A 16334-nucleotide genomic window follows, 5' to 3' on the forward strand; every position below is an offset into this window, starting at 1 on the left:
ATACCAGTGCATTTAGTATCACTGAAACCAGTTGAATCATAGTAGGAATCAAAAAAGCACATAATTGCATAATTTCAATTCCCGAGAAAAGGTTGTTTTAACTGCATTACATAGCAATAGTAAATAGCCACTCAAATTCTCTTGAAGTGTTCAGCACAATAAATGCGAATTGAAACATTACATGCTATTAGTGGAAGTATTGAAATATCAATAATTAACAAAACCCAATCCCGAATTTTATTTAGTGCATTGAAACGAACTCGCACAACTGATTTAGTAAAGAGCAGTTAAACGCTTTAATACAGAAAGAAGTGCTTGTCTGCAACAAAGAGCTTAAACATCATAATAACGAAAAGTGAAAACTTACAATGTTTCATCCTAGTATAGAACTACAGGCCTACATGCATGCAGAGCTTCCATGGAAAAACTAAGGAAGACATGAAAAGCAAGAAGGAACAATGAGGAGTGCACACAACTCAGCACTGCTGCACTGCATGTGTGGTGCACTTGTGACAAGGTGCCTATTGAGATGGCTTTTATGTCCGAAGGTTTGAGGGTAGAAATGGCATTGAAACAGCCTCTTGCTTATGTGGGTTGTGCATGTGTCAGTTCAGTGCGAACTTCTGCAAGTAGCTCTGAGGACATGAGCCCTGACATGGCGTTTCCCCGAGTGGATACACAGGTAATCCTTCACTACGGACTGTATGGACAAGCAGGTGTCGGTACAGTGAATACTTCGATGACAAGTTCTCAGGACATGAAGGACCCTGAAACAGCCTCTCACATTAGTGGAAGTGAAGTTCAGTGCAAACTTCCATGAGTACATTCGAGTACATGAAGAGCATTGACATGGCCTCTCGCTGAGTGGATGCACACATGGTCCTTCAGTAAGAACTTTTGAGAATTGCTGAGGGCATGCAGGGCACTGAAATGGCCGCCCGCCTGAGTGACTGTTGGTTTAATGCAGGCTTCCACAAGAACTTCTCAGGACATGAACAGCTCTGAAACAGTCTCTCACTTTAGTGGAAGTGCAGGTGAACCTTCCATGTCGACTTATGTGAGAAGCTTTGAGGGCATAAGGGCACTGAAATGGCTTCTCTCCTGTGTGGGTGCGCAGGTGTTGGTTCAGAGCATTCTTCTTTGAAAAGCTCAGAGGGCATGCGAGGCACTGATATGGCCTCTCACCTGTGAGTGCACAGGTGTTGGTTCAGAGTATTTTTCCGTGAGAAGCTCCGAGGGCATGAAGGGCATTGAAATGGCTTCTCGCCTGTGTGGGAGCACAGGTGCTGGTTCAGACTACGCTTTTGTGAGAAGCTTTGAGGGCACGAAGGGCATTGAAATGGCTTCTCGCCTGTGTGGGTGCAGAGGTGCTGGTTCAGAGTACTCTTTAGTGAGAAGCTTCGAGGACACGAAGGGCATTGAAATGGCTTCTCGCCTGTGTGGGTGCGCACATGCTGGTTCAGACTACCCTTTTGTGAAAATCTCTGAGGGCACGAAGGGCAAGGAAATGGCTTCTCGCCTGTATGGGTGCGCACGTGTTGGTTCAAAGTACTCTTTTGTGAGAAGCTCTGAGGGCATGAAGGGCATTGAAATGGCTTCTCGCCTGTGTGGGTGTGCAGGTGTTGGTTCACAGTATTCTTTTGCGAGAAGCTTTGAGGGCACAAAGGGCACTGAAATGGCTTCTCTCCTGTGTGAGTGCACAGGTGTCGGTTCAGACTACCCTTTTGTGAAAATCTCTGAGGGCACGAAGGGCAATGAAATGGCTTCTCGCCTGTATGGGTGCGCAGGTGTTGGTTCAAAGTACTCTTTTGTGAGAAGCTCTGAGGGCATGAAGGGCATTGAAATGGCTTCTCGCCTGTGTGGGTGTGCAGGTGTTGGTTCACAGCATTCTTTTGCGAGAAGCTTTGAGGGCACAAAGGGCACTGAAATGGCTTCTCTCCTGTGTGAGTGCACAGGTGTCGGTTCAGATTACCCTTTTGTGAAAATCTCTGAGGGCACGAAGGGCAATGAAATGGCTTCTCGCCTGTATGGGTGTGCAGGTGTTGGTTCAGAGTACTCTTTCGTGAGAAACTCTGAGGGCACGATGGGCATTGAAATGGCTTTTCACCTGTGTGTGTGCACAGGTGCTGGTTCAGAGTACCCTTTTGTGAAAATCTCTGAGGACACGAAGGGCAATGAAATGGCTTCTCGCCTGTATGGGTGTGCAAGTGTTGGTTCAGAGTACTCTTTTGTGAGAAACTCTGAGGGCACGATGGGCATTGAAATGGCTTTTCACCTGTGTGTGCGCATAGGTGCTGGGTCAGATGACTCTTTAGTGAGAAGCTTTGAGGGCACGAAGGGCAATGGAATTGCTTCTCACCTGTATGGGTGTGCAGGTGTCGGTTCAGAGTACTCTTTTGTGAGAAGCTCTGAGAGCATGAAGGGCATTGAAATGGCTTCTCGCCTGTGTGGGCGCACAGGTGTCGATTAAGATTTCTCTTTTGTGGGAATCTTCGAGGACACGAAGGGCACTGTAATGGCTTCTCTCCTGTGTGAATGCACAGGTGTTCCTTCAACATAGACTTCACCGTGAAGTTCCTAGCGCATAAATGGCAATGAAATGGCATCTCACTTCTGGATGTACAGGTGTTGCTTTAGAATAACTTTTTGTGAGAAGCTCTGAGAGCATGAAGGGCATTGAAATGAAACACGTTGGCTTGCACGGATCCCGGTGAGCACTTCAGATCAGTTTATCCATCCAGACACAGGAGTTACAGTGGTAGCGGTATCCTTCATGAAACTGCACCATCTGCATTTGCTGGACAGCTGGAATGCTTCAATGCTGCACCAAGAAAACAAGACAAGTTACCCGAGTAATACTTTTCACTTAAAAAAAAATTAATTATAATATGCCGAAGAAATGAAATGACATAGATAGTAGTGGTAAAGATCAGCCTTTTCTTCATTCAATGTCTTGGTAGTGATTTCAGATCAAATCAGAGCACAGCAGGTCAACCATTTTGATTTGGAAAATACAAATATATTTTATGATTGCTCATGGCCAAGTTTATGAAATTTGCACAAGTTTTTGCTTAAAACATTGTTTAACTGTAAGATAAAGTGAGAAGACTGGGAGCATGGTATTAGTTCAAGCTGCCATTGCAGTCAAGTGCGACAGCCCAAACATTCGGTAATACCATCATGGGCCTGATGACCAAATTACGAACAGCAGCACTTCATCTCAAACTAGGTCTCATGGTATTGTCTGTTGTGGTAGATAGTTACATTTCTGAAATTTATTTATAAATGCTGCCGACTCACTTGAGTCCAAGGAGGAATAAATATACAGAAAATGTAATCAAGGGACAAAAAATACAAACATTTGAAAACAATATTATAGCCAAACAATACAAATCACAAATATGACAACATATCTACTTTCAACAAGTTCTTAGGCTATGCATTCCGTTCTTTGTCTTAGAAAAAAATTACTATCTATAAACATTATTCACAGCACATAGGTCCTGTATCATTCTACTGTGGTACTGACGAATGCTAGCACAAGAAGCAGGACACAGGTAAAATTATTTCATAATGCTGGACTCTGTTGTACACTAAATGCAATAGTTGTACCCTGTCTAGCACGTTTTCCCTGTAACTATTCAAGATGGAGAGTACTCAGCATCTGCAACACACTATCAGTTTTTCTGCAGAAATTGCAGATGAACCTAACTTCTATTTGCTGTAATAACTCTAATTTAACAATACTTTATTGGCATATGGATCCCGCAAAGCTTATGCATATTCATAGCTAGGTCTGACAGCATAGCGAATGTCCCTATACACTGACCTGTATAGGGGCTCCTTTGAAATTGAGACAAAGGTCCATAAATTTCTGAGATCGCTCATGCAAATGTTTTCAATATGCTCGTCCCACTTCATATGTTCTGTTAGAATTACCTCAAGGTACTAATAGGTAGAAACATGTTAGGTGCTGTTGCCAATAAAATGGAGAAAGTGTAAAGGTGTCTCCTTGCTGCTTATCAACACAGCACTAATTAATGTTCAAGCTCATTTTCTACCCTTCACACTAGTGGCAAATCTTATGGTCATTGCTGAGCTTAGTTTCATCAGCTTGTGATTTAACTACCGTGTACAATGCATCCAATCATATTTGCTGTCATTGACTATTAGGAACAGAAAAGGTCCCAAGAATGACCCCTATCCTATGCTACACCTGACGTGAAATGAAATGCCTCAAATACGATTGCCGACTGACGTACTGAACACGGTTTTCAATATAGGCTCTGATAAAATGCAGATTTGGTGTCTATTCGACTGTGTAAAGCTTACATGGAGTTTTATGTTCAGGTACTTAATCAAAGGCATTGGCAAAATCTAAAAAATACTGTCTCTATTTGTTCCCTGTTATCAACTGCTAAGTCGTTATATGAGGCAATAAGCTGAGTGACAGTAAAAGCCTTCCATAAAACCATGCTGGACTCCAAACAGCATGTTGTCTTCATCTAGGTATTGTTTAGGGTGCCAACAGATCACATGCTCTAACCTACTGCAGCAAATTTGGGTCAGTGAGACCGGACGATATTTTGCATGTTTAGGGGATGCACCCACAGTGTTGGAAACAGGCGCATTTGGTAATGAATGGATGGACACACAATATGCTGTATGGCCAACAATAGTATATACTTTAGGAATACTACTTGGCCGGCAGTTTCACGGAGGATATGTTCTTGTTCAACAAGAGCCAAGCCAATAAATGTTCCACAGTGGCCTGCAGCAGCATTCATTTGATGATACGGCACACATCTCTCCCAATGGCACCGACTGTTCTTACAATGAGTCACTTATTGCTTGCGAAACCCATTCGTTCACTATAACTTTGAATTGAAACCATGAAGCAGTCCTTTAGGGCACCAGTTGGAGTGCTAGAGTATAGTTGAGGCAGTGGAGTTCCATAACATAAGGCACAGTTTCCGCCAGAAGGCCATTTGACCTTCTGGTGCAGATCTTAGCACCAGCAAGAAGCTCATTTTGCACTGCAACTAGCACTTCTGGCACAGTGTCGAACCTATGTCAATTTTTCTTTCTTTCATTTAGATTATTCAAGCCAAATTTGGCACAAAACCATATAGTGTAGTTTTAACTGAAATAGACAATTAATATAGCTGACACCTGTTTATGTGCATAAATAAGGCATTCGGGATAAAAAGACCCCAACTTTTAAAGTAATGGTCAACCCTTTGCATACATCACGGTAAGGCTGTTTATTGATGGTATTGCTCAGCACTCATTAATAATTGGAAAGTTTCGTCGTCAGCAGGCACTGACAATATTAACTCTAAATTACTAAAGAATACTGCTCTGAGCAGGTTTTTATTCCATATTTTTCATCAATCTTTAATGACTGGTCAGATTCCACAAGATTGGAAGCCGCCAGTCATACCAATCATCAAAGACGTCAACAAAAACATGGCTGAAAACTACTAACAGATATTGTTGACGTGTATATACTATAAAATGATAGAACATTATGTCACGGTGCGACGGGAGGGACAAAGACGATGATCACCAACAAGACGTAAGAGACGATGTAGTGGGGCTAACCTAAAGTTCGACCATACCGGTTTTATCGGCCGTATCTTCTGCAGAGTAATAATGGTCCTATTTAACCTTATATCTCTGCCCGTTTCATTTTTGGTGGAGGTGCTGGGTATTGCAAAAGACAGAACTCTGCAGCGGGCTTGTCCTCGGCCATCCTACCATGCTGACAGACGACCAGGCCTTGCGAGCATCACTGTCGGGTTCCATCGGTTGTTTGCAAAGACACGTTTGTATATGCCAAGCCATTCTTTGATGTTGACTTTGTTGGTGCCGTTACTAGAGAAGGTGCCGGGGTCGCCTGGATGGGTCAAGATGATTGACGGTTGCGGTGTCGCGGATGCTGAAGGCATGGGTGTGCAGGGCGCTGACGCGAAGCACGGAAAAAGTTGTGGGAATTCGAGAGCGTGGGAATTTTGACAGGACAGTTTAAAAAAACTCAATGCTTTTATCAGTCCTTGAACTGTTTCAAAGCAAAGTTGGATTTGATGGTGGTCGCTATGAGGTAGCCTTCTCATGGAAAGAAGATTGTGGTATAAATTTGCATGCAAATATTTGAACTCTATCACTCAGTGACACTGAAGAGCTGCTTACGCAGCTGCCAGATTGCATTTTTATACAGTAAGCTTCATAGATTTCTCGGCTCAGTTGTGACGCAAACATCTTCAAGACTTTAGTGTCGCAGAACCTAGGCGTGCAATTACGACAGTGGCGACAATGGTCAGCCAATTTGCCACCCCCCGCCAATCCTTCTACCCCTGCGCGGTGCTCCTGCAGCAGCTACATAGGACAGACGGGACGGTGCCTAAACGTCAGACTGCAGGAGCCTGTCCGCGCCTATCCTGTGGTTTCCTTCTTTGTCCTTTGTTGTTTGCATGGTTACATGATGCATTCCAATAAAATAGGTCTAACCTTTTTGAACCAATTCTACAGTCACGCCGCATTGCATCAGAGGATCACCATTCCAGTGGCAGCATTTTGTTGGCCAGCAGTGTCAGAAATTCAATGCAACTCTCACAAAACAAGTGCATTGTTCAACAGTACTGCTCTCAAAGGAGGTTTGAGTGGAAGCTTATTGCAGAAAAGGCAGCATGGTAGTGAGGCTTTTGGGAGAGGATGTTAATAACTGCAGTTCCAGCCTCCAGAAGGTTCTCAGCAAGGTGAAGCTGATACCTCAAGAATTTGGGAGTGTTGTATAAGGTAAAGGCAGTAATGAAACGCAGGCCTGTAATTAAATGTCCTCGTCACCAGAGAAAATGGAAGTAGTTACTCCAGTCCATTTCTCTAATGGTAAGCGACTCAAAAGGCTTTCTCTATCACAAAAAAGAGAGACATTTCAGTTCCAAAATCCACAGTGACGAGAAGATACTGTTATGGCACAGTTCGTTGATAGGGTGTCTACCAAGTTGACATTTCCAAATTCCCCGAGTTTTCCAGGTTTTCCCTGAGCCCCTTTGGAAAATTCCCTGAATGAGCCAGAACTTTGTTTTATATCAAGGCGGGCTGACACCATGTTGCCCGATGCAGTCACTCTATAGTAAGCATGTTGAAACAAAAAAAATGATTTAATCCAGTTTGAATAGTAAGAAGTAATAGCTATATTATTCAAAAAGAAAACAGAAACAAGGTGACAGTAAAATGCACAGCGGAAAAATGGTAAAACCCATTCCGAATCGAGTCGAACATTTTCAAATACGAATGAAAAGGAGATGCATACACAAGTAAATGTTTTCAAATATGAGCTATTTCTATCTACTGATAGCAAGCTCATCAGTATGAGGGCTGAACTGTGTCACAACTAAGATTCTCACTCAGCAGCTGGGAAGTCAACCCCACCTGTCCTGACATACTCTCAGCTCGTACACATCTCAGTGTTGGGTTTCACTGCTTTAAAGAGTTTATTTTGGTTTGAATGAGGGACACCTGCAACTCGGCGTCAGCCAACACTGTTTTTTGAGCTCAAGCTCCTTCAAAGAGGCGGCAGCAAGCTTCCTTTCTCGTTAATTCCTCAGTGCGTCGGTCCTTTCTGTTCTCATCCTCCTTCCACCACGCGTGTGCTCCATGCATCATTTGAAGCATCTGCTTGGTCAGTTGTACAGTCAAAGTCCTATGGGCTGCGAAAACATCCGAAAAAAATGAATGCATGTCTTTAACTGCCCTTAACTCTTTTGTTACCACGCATATTAAAATCGATCACAGGGGATTGATACTTTAGGTCGCCGATTTCGACATGTTGGAGCCGTTTCATATCCACTTCGTGCCATTCAGGCACTGAGCTTTCCGAACCAGTTAAAATTTTCGCACTCCGGTGATGTGATTTTTTTATGGACCTTTTTGTGAACGAATGCGCATATGTTGTAGTGAAAAGAGGAGTGGCCGTCACCTTCACCGCATTTGAGAAAAAATCATGTCGCTCACGATTACACTGCACTAGCATCAAAATTTTGTAATAAAATGACTCCCAGCACGTCAAGAATTAAATTATATCGCCGGATTTGCCGTCCGACAATGCTGAGTGGTGATAATTAACTGAAAATGACGCCAGCTGTTTACTAGTGAGCTTCGGTTTGGAGTCCGACTCGTTTTATTCCACCAAAGTGATTTCTGAAGGTCCGCCGCATGTCTAGCATGTGGACCTGGCATTTTCAACCAGTTTCCAAGAGCATCGGTTTCGCTTCTCTTGTAAAATTCAGGCAAGGGGGGCCGCCGGTGTCACTGCGCAGTTATTGAAAGTGGCTCGCAACGCGTCATCCCGCGCGGCTGCGTTGTGAGAAAAGCGTCGTGCTCGAAACTTTGCTGCACCCGCACTTGAATTTAGTGATGAGGACTCTAGCTATGATTCCGAAGATGAAAGCAAAGTAGATTCAAGCTCAGACGGCTACTATGTTTTGAGTCAGCATGGGACATCCGCAACTGTTCACTGGCGAGTTTAGGTTACGGCCTTGAGCGGTCTCCTTCCTAGCACGCACTAATCTGCCGACTTTTTTGCACAACCTGAGAACTCCCCGCCCGCCCGCCCGCCCGCTCGCCATCCATCCATCCATCCATCCATCCATCCATCCATCCATCCATCCATCCTCGTGCCTCTCAACTCTAAGGGTGAATTTGTGTGCAAGTTGCGAGTCAGCCCCAGTAGTGTGTGTCGTTCTTCGCATCTGTCCTGCATTTTATTGTATTTTCTTTGTGCCCTCATATATAGAAATGCTTATCATGTGCCGCGATCGTCAAACTTGCAGTCAACATGCCTCGTTGAGCGATATTGTATATACAATTGCAATGCTCACTCCAAGCAGCGATTCTGAAAGCTTGTGTGGTAGAGCTTAATTTACTAATTCGTTTCGCAGCCGATAAATGTAGTTCGAACAAAAGGCCACCTAATGGGCCACTGCTTCGCTAAACAATCAAGTGTCAGCCGTGTCCCACCGAACTCGTAGGATCTCAGCAGCCGCGTTTCGCAGCGCGTTCCATGCCGATGGCGTTGAAACATTTAGATCCCAAAACGAGAGACGAAACGCAGTAATATATATGTATATTTACGCTTTTCTGCCAAAGGACAGAAAACACTCAGCTTGGTGCATTTTACCCGTGGGTAAACTTGATCACGAGAAATGCGAAAGTGGCCCAAGACATCAGCAAGACTACAAATTTGGTAGGTATCTTGTGTGCCAGTACGATACCTGGGCCCTCTTCGTCCTGAGACAGCCACTCAACCAACTGTTCCATAAGAACACCGAGTACACCTGCGAATGCTATGAGTACATACTAGAAAGCCTTTGCATGTAGTTACCATTCATTTACCCTAAAGGCCACAGCAAATGCTCGTACGATATGCTCGCACGTGCCTGAAGCGGAATACACGAATGGCCAACGATTGACAAAATGTTTGGAGAGAATTGGCTGCCAGTTATAATTAATCTTGGCGATCGAGCTATAAGCATGGAATAGGGGCTCTCTGAACTAGGAGCTTGCCAAAGGGTGCCCTTTCCCAACACGCTGAAGCCTTGTGACGGACGAGCAGGCACAAGTCCTACCTAACCTAACCATACCTAACCCGTGCGGTTAGGAGAGAGAGCGACAACTCCTTATTGCCAACACCACATTTTGATGATCATTTCTAAAATCCCGTTTGAGACAGGGCAGCGGCAAATAGTCACATAGGCTATGCTGCTTGAACTATAATCAAGTTCTACTACATCTATATATATATATATATGTAAATATATATGTATATGATCATTCCCTGTGGTCCCGGCTGGGTGAATATATTGGTATTCCATTACGTGCCGAGTCGCCTCCCAATTTTTTCTGCAGAAGGCGCACGTGCCTAATTCTGTTGCGAATAGTTGCTCTCGTATTTAAGCCATCGCTGTGATGTTCCATATAAGGTCCAAGGGTGATAACGTCGTCGTCGCGCGCTGTATGTGCCAGTGAAAGAGTGCGAGGGCGAGCGATGATGGCGGCTCAGTCTTGCGCGCGCAAGGCACCGGCGAATGGGGCGGGAGAGGGAGCGTTATACTGTGGCAGCGGCTGTGCACGGCGCGGCCGCGTGCTCGGGCCCCGTCTTGAAAGCGTTCTGCGATCGGGACAGAGTGCACCGAGTGTTGATAGCTTCATGTGCGCTGTTTTCGCCGTTCAGTTCGCGTTGAAGCGATAGGCAGCACGAAGGTCAATTCAATCGCTGCTGCTGCGGTGCTTCGTCACTCCAGCGTATTGAGAGCGAGTTCCCGCAGTCATCGAGCGAGATCTGTTCATGTTTGCTTATGCGTGCGTGACACCATATGCTTGTTAATTTAGTTAGTAAGCGAATGTGTACCAGTTTATACAGCCGATAAAATTACTATCCTCACTTCGTATAGCTCTGTCTACTAATTTGATATCGCAATCGATGTTTCGCCTTTCAAGCGAAACTGACTATCCTCAGGCAGATCGGGGCCTCAAATAGTTAATTGGTGCTCTTTGCGTTATTGCAAAAATTTTATCCATCGATTTCTTGTTGTGCATTTGCAAATCATCAACATCATTTATTATTCCCTTAAAAGCCCCATGTGGGGTATTACATAAGGGGCGGGGGGCAAACCAATAATACTAACATCGAAGGAATGGTCATGTACAAAGCACCAAAAAGCAACTGAAAAGACACTAAAAGAACAGGTTTTTGCATTATTACTTGCAAATAAGGGTGGGTAGTGACTCTCGAAATTTCGAAGGGTTTTGCTCTACAACAACGGATTCCGGGAGCCAGTTCCATTGTTCTATTGCAACGGGAAGGATTTGTTGAAAGCGTTTGTAGAATTATGAAAGCGTTGGATACTTAAAGAATTGAATAGGCAATGTGATGAGCTGACGGGTGGAAATAAAAGTGAGGAACGAAGGTCAGGAAAGTTATAGTACAATTTATGAAATAGGCAGAGTTGCGAAATTATACGTCTTGATGCTCAAAGGGGTAGACCAATAGATAACTTCAAGTTAGTAACGCTGATAGTGTTGGCATAATTTGATAAGATAAAATGGGAGGCATGATTTTGAGTAGCTTCTAAAATGTACTTCTGATGCGGATTCCAAATAGTAGACGCATATTCTAATTTGGTACGGATGAAAATTTCATGTGCTAGTTTACGAATCAATAGAGGAGACAAGGATTGGGCTCTTCTAATATAGTTAAGGGATCTTGAGGTATCAGCGGCTATTTGTAGAACGTGGTTTAACCAATTTATTTTGTTAGTGATGACGCCAAGGTAGCAGTAACTGTCGACCTCAGATAAATTCACATAGCCTAAAGAGTATGGAAATTTGGATATAAAGCGTTTACGTGACACACGCATTAACTTGCATTTGAAGACATTTAGTTCCATCATCCAGCGTGAGCACCACTTGTCAATAGACAAGTTAGGCCATTTTGCAGAATGGGCTGGTCAGTGTTAGTACTGACACGACGGTAAATAACAGTCATCGGCGAATAGACGTATTGTAGATGATATGTCTGTTGGGAGGTCGTTAATGTATATTAGAAAAAGGAGTGGGCCGAGGACGGATTCCTTTGGTACACCCGATATTACTTTGGTAGTATCTGAACAGCGACTGCTAACACAGGTGAAATGGAGGCGATCTGTCAGGAAGCAAATGATCCATGATAGGATTAGCGGGTCGAGGTGAAGGCATGAAAGTTTGGACACTAGTTGATGACGACGGACGCAATCGAAAGCCTTTGAAAAATCTAAGTAAATTACGTCAGTCTGCAATGAAGAATCTAAGTTTAGGTGATCTGTGGTGAATTCAAAAAGTTGTGTTTTGCATGATAAGCCCAGATGAAATCTATGTTGTTTGCTAAAGAAAAAAGAATTTCTGTCGAGGTGGGACACTATATGGGAATATATGATATGTTCTAAAAGTTTACAGGCAATACATGTAAGTGAGATCAGGCGATAATTGGACGGGTCGGAACGCTTACCAGATTTAAAGACTGGGGCTACTTTGCTTAGTTTCCAGTCTTTGGGCATGGTACCCTCGCCTACAGACTGGGTAAAAATGATTTGTAATACCTGGCTAGAAATGACCTTAGTGGCTTTTAGTATCTTCACCGGTATGTTGTCAGGTCTGGGGGAGCTAGATATTCTAAGTTTATTGATTAGGCTCGCGATACCTTCAGCAGTTACATCAACGGGAGGCATTTCAGCGCTGCAAAATGTTGGTAAAACAGGAATGTTGGTGGAAGATTCACAAGTAAAGACGGAACTATGAATTCAAGACATCAGAACGCTTTTCAACTGGAACATGGGACCCATCAGGATTAGTTATGGTAATGTTATGCGACTGATTTCTACTTGGTGCGAGTATTTTCCTAAATTTTTTTCGGGTTTACACGGACGATATTGAGAAGATCCTGGTGATAAAATTTTTTCTGGGAAAGCTTCAGAAGGTTGTATTCGTGCAGGCAGGTGACATATTTCTTCCATTTCGGGGCAGAACCACATTTTTTTGCCACTCTAAAAAGGCGCTTTTTCTTCTGTGCTAGTTTTTTTAGTTGGTTTATGTACCAAGGCTTTCCCATGACACCACGAATGCAAACAAGGGGTATGTAATTATTAAGCTGAGTAGCTTTTGCTTGTACAACAGCCAGTTTCCATCAACAGACCTTCTGAAGGCAGTTTCATTAAGGTAATCAAAAAAAAAATATTTAGTTCCCTGTTAATTTTGGAACAGTCAGCTTTATTGTAGTCCCATATTAATTTTATAGAATGCTGTTTGATTGGAACAGGGATATTCAAATTGAAAAGGACAATACTGTGATCGCTCAGCCCATTAACACACACTAACGACTGATTGTATTCAAGTTGAGAAGTGAGGACCAGGTCAAGGGTGTTTGGGCCATGTGTAGGAAAGTTTACTGTTTGTGTAAGGTTGAAGTTTAAGGCTAAATCAAGGAAATCTTTTGACTGGCGGGATGATGCTGTTAAATTGTCCCAGTTTATATCCGGAAAGTTAAAATCACCACAAATAAAATAGTTAGCCAGTGGGAATTGAGAGGTTGCATCTAAAATGACAGTGTTAAGTTTGTCGATAAAGAAACGATCATAATCGGGTAGGCGATAACAAGATACGAATATGCATGTACATGTAGGCATGGATATCTGTACACAAAGAATTTCGTGAGTCCAATTGTTCGGGAGCTGGCAACAAAAAGTGCTGTTTTTCATGAAGACAAGAACGCCACCACCCCTTCGTTCCTTCCTATCGCGTCTGAAAACAGAGTAGGAGGAATCTGCATGCAGTAGCTCAGTGCTATCTATGTCAGGGGTTAACCAAGACTCAGTGAAAATGGCCATGTCTGCATTATTGTCGTCGAGAAGGGCTTCAATGATATCTTTTTTGACATGCAACTGCAAACATTAGCCAGTATAACAGATAGTATGTGATTGCGTGATGCGTCAACAGGGTTTAGTAGCGGCTGGAAGGGAAAGGAGAGTGCTGGGCAAGCCTGCAGTGATGGCTAGGATTTAACTTCTAAAACTGAGTCGGATTGCACGTCATAAAAAAACTGCCTTTCATTCATCTGAAGCTTATCGAAGCGTATCTTGAAAGTGGAGGCGTTGTTTTATTTCGTATAGGGGTACAACTTTTTCCTAGCAAGCTGGACGCGCGACGAAAAGTCTTTCCGGATAGAAATTGGCGAACCTTTAAGCTTTGGCCCCGGCAGACAGAATGCTACACTTATCTTTGAACCGCGGAAGTTTCACTATAATAGGTCGGTGTTTACCGGCCTGGAAACGGCCAAGCCTGTGTGCGCATTTTATGTCATTTTTGGTGATGGCAATTTGAAGTTTATCTGCACACAGTGAAATAACACGAGACTCTGATTGCTCCCAATTTTTATCACGCGCATCCTCAACACCGAAAAAAAAGTAGGTTGTCCCGGCGAAGGTTGTTTTCCGAGTCATCGCATTTCTGTACGGCGTTGTTCGCGAAGTGAGTTTAATTATTTCAGGGTTGTCACTGGATACAGGTATCGAGTGACTTGATTTATGAGCGCCTACAATTTTCTCAAGGGCGTCGACACGGGTGGATAGACGACCGACCTGGTTTTTAATGGTAGCCTGTGTAGCACGAACTAGAGCGAGCTCAGACAGAACGGTGTTCTGAGAGGTTTCCAAACGGGATAGGACGCTAGCAATGGATTCAAGGGATACCGGAGTGGGAATGTCATTAACAGGACCGGGGTTAAGCTCAATGTCCCCAGAAAGGGCTTAGTAAACGAAAAGTGAGGTGAGCATTCACACATAATGAACATAGCGAGTGGCACAAAATTTTCCGAGTGGCATCAAATGTGTCAGAGGGGCACGACACCGCAATAAACATTCGGTCACTAAAACGTACACATCTTGCACAAGGTAGGTGACTAACCTGTGCAAACAAAGTCGGCGTTAAGACCACGCTCGGTGCGGTGCCGTGCCCGAAGTGGTTCCAAGACGGAGGTAGAAATAACGAGTCTCCCGCGCAGGAAGTTGCTCGCTGTGGCCAGGCAGAAAGCACGGTTGGGGCTAGAATTGGCGGGCTTGAGGCTGAATTGGTTGGAAATGGGAAAAGTAAGAGGCGATTGGTAGAATAAAAGTAGGGAAAAAAAACGCAGACATACAAAAGCACAGTTTGCAATAGGGGATCAGAAAATTTTGTTGTGGGAATTCATAGTGTTTCTTTTTTTTCTTCTTTTTTTATTGTTTAATCTAGGTAGGACATTAGACAGTATATAACAGCAAGAGCTTGGTGGCGCAACCCACCGCCCCGTTCCAAAGGGGGCGCTCATAACATCCATCCATCCATCCATCCATGGTTTCTTCGTTCAAAGGCAGGGAAAGTTGGCAGGCGATGTCATTCCAGTGTACAACGTTCGCTACGCCGAGCTAAAGCGCAGAGTCAGCCGTGCTCAGGAGGAAAATGGCGCGAACGAAAAAGAAAGACACAAGCAAAACTCAAGATCCGCGCGTTTCCAAGGGCAACGGCAGGGAGACCAATCGTCGTGCAGAAAAACGGGGGCAAAACTGGTTGCCGCGGGGGAATGCGCAAGGGGCGAGGAGGTCGCGCGGCGGCGGCAGAGTTCAAAGAGTGTCGCTACTTTCTTTAAAACACGTTGGCGGACTAGTTGGTTAGAATCCATGGTAGTGTGTATAAGCACGACTGGACGAGAACGAAGAAGGAAACAGATACACAGACACAACGCTTTCTGTCTGACCCTGTCTGTGTATCTGTTTCCTTCTTCGTCCTCGTCCAGTCGCGCTTATACACACTACCATGGGTCGCTACTTTCAAATTATCAAGTGACTTTGGGGCTACTTGGGCGCGGAAAGGAGGAGGCTCTTCCTCTTTGGTTCGAGTTCGGCAAGCGATGCGGACGTTCCGCGCTTGCGCCGATCCATGCTTCTGCGAAACCGTCTCGCGAGGCCACGTTCGAACGCGCCACCGTTCGCCTGACCGTACGCGCGAACGACCAGGCGTTGATGGTTCGCGCGTACGGTCCCGCATGGGGCGAACATATTTGCTCGTTATCCGGTCGCGGTGAGTCGGACTTGCGCGATTTGCAACTCGGCTATCAGGCATTGGTCTATGAAAGGTGCAATAAATGCCCTTGTGATTGTTTGCACTACTGTGTTGTCATTCCTTTGTCGCAAGAGCACGGGTGAGAAATCCACAAATTACTTCACTATTTTTTTTAATCGCACTCGAAATACGGCACACAGCCCCCTCAGAAATTTGGCAACGCACGCATTCGTGCCTGCATTGATGGAAACTCGCGTATGTACATGTTTTTCATACTGCACGAATCTTACCAGAGAACCCCTGTTTAAATATTGTGCAGTTCAACTCTTTTCGATACTAATACCACCTGAATTATTGTCAGTGCCGCAATCCAGGTGGCAATTAAAACTATAAGCTTTAATTCACCTCTTCTGTTATGGACCAGCAGGTGGTTCTGTTCCCCGCTCCAAGGTGAATTGCAGTCACAATTGCTGCTTCTTCACACGAGGAAAACGCGAGAAGGTTTCAAGTTTTCTCCCGAGTTCAGTGTGCCTCCAAGCAGCATGCAGCATTTGCCAACTCAGTGTCAAGCTGCTTTTGAGTAAATTGGGAGAGAAAGAAAGAGCGGAGGGAAATAACATGTTAATTTTCCTATATTAAAGGCATCCCTATTTCGATGCCTTAAGGTCGGGCCACCTCTTGAGCACTCAATCGTGACCAGCTGAATC

The 16334-nt window shown here is 44.3% G+C and overlaps 1 protein-coding gene across 1 annotated transcript; it reads right to left on the reverse strand.

Moving 5' to 3' along the window:
- Positions 1–1091: 1091 nt before the first annotated feature.
- On the reverse strand, positions 1092–15716 carry LOC126518235 (uncharacterized). The gene is made up of 2 exons (XM_055064507.2): positions 14497–15716; positions 1092–2821 (listed from the first exon to the last, which is right to left on the reverse strand). Exon 2 carries the CDS (start codon positions 2604–2606, stop codon positions 1182–1184), a length of 1425 nt encoding a protein of 474 aa, XP_054920482.2. The 5' UTR covers positions 2607–2821; positions 14497–15716; the 3' UTR covers positions 1092–1181.
- Between the last annotated feature and the right edge of the window lie 618 nt (positions 15717–16334).

The sequence above is a fragment of the Dermacentor andersoni genome, chromosome 11, assembly GCF_023375885.2.
Source record: "Dermacentor andersoni chromosome 11, qqDerAnde1_hic_scaffold, whole genome shotgun sequence".
NCBI lineage: Eukaryota > Metazoa > Arthropoda > Arachnida > Ixodida > Ixodidae > Dermacentor > Dermacentor andersoni.

Bases quoted from the DNA above. Each gene is read 5' to 3' on its own strand.
- LOC126518235 (XM_055064507.2), bottom strand. From the start codon at position 2,606: ATGCCATTTCATTGCCATTTATGCGCTAGGAACTTCACGGTGAAGTCT.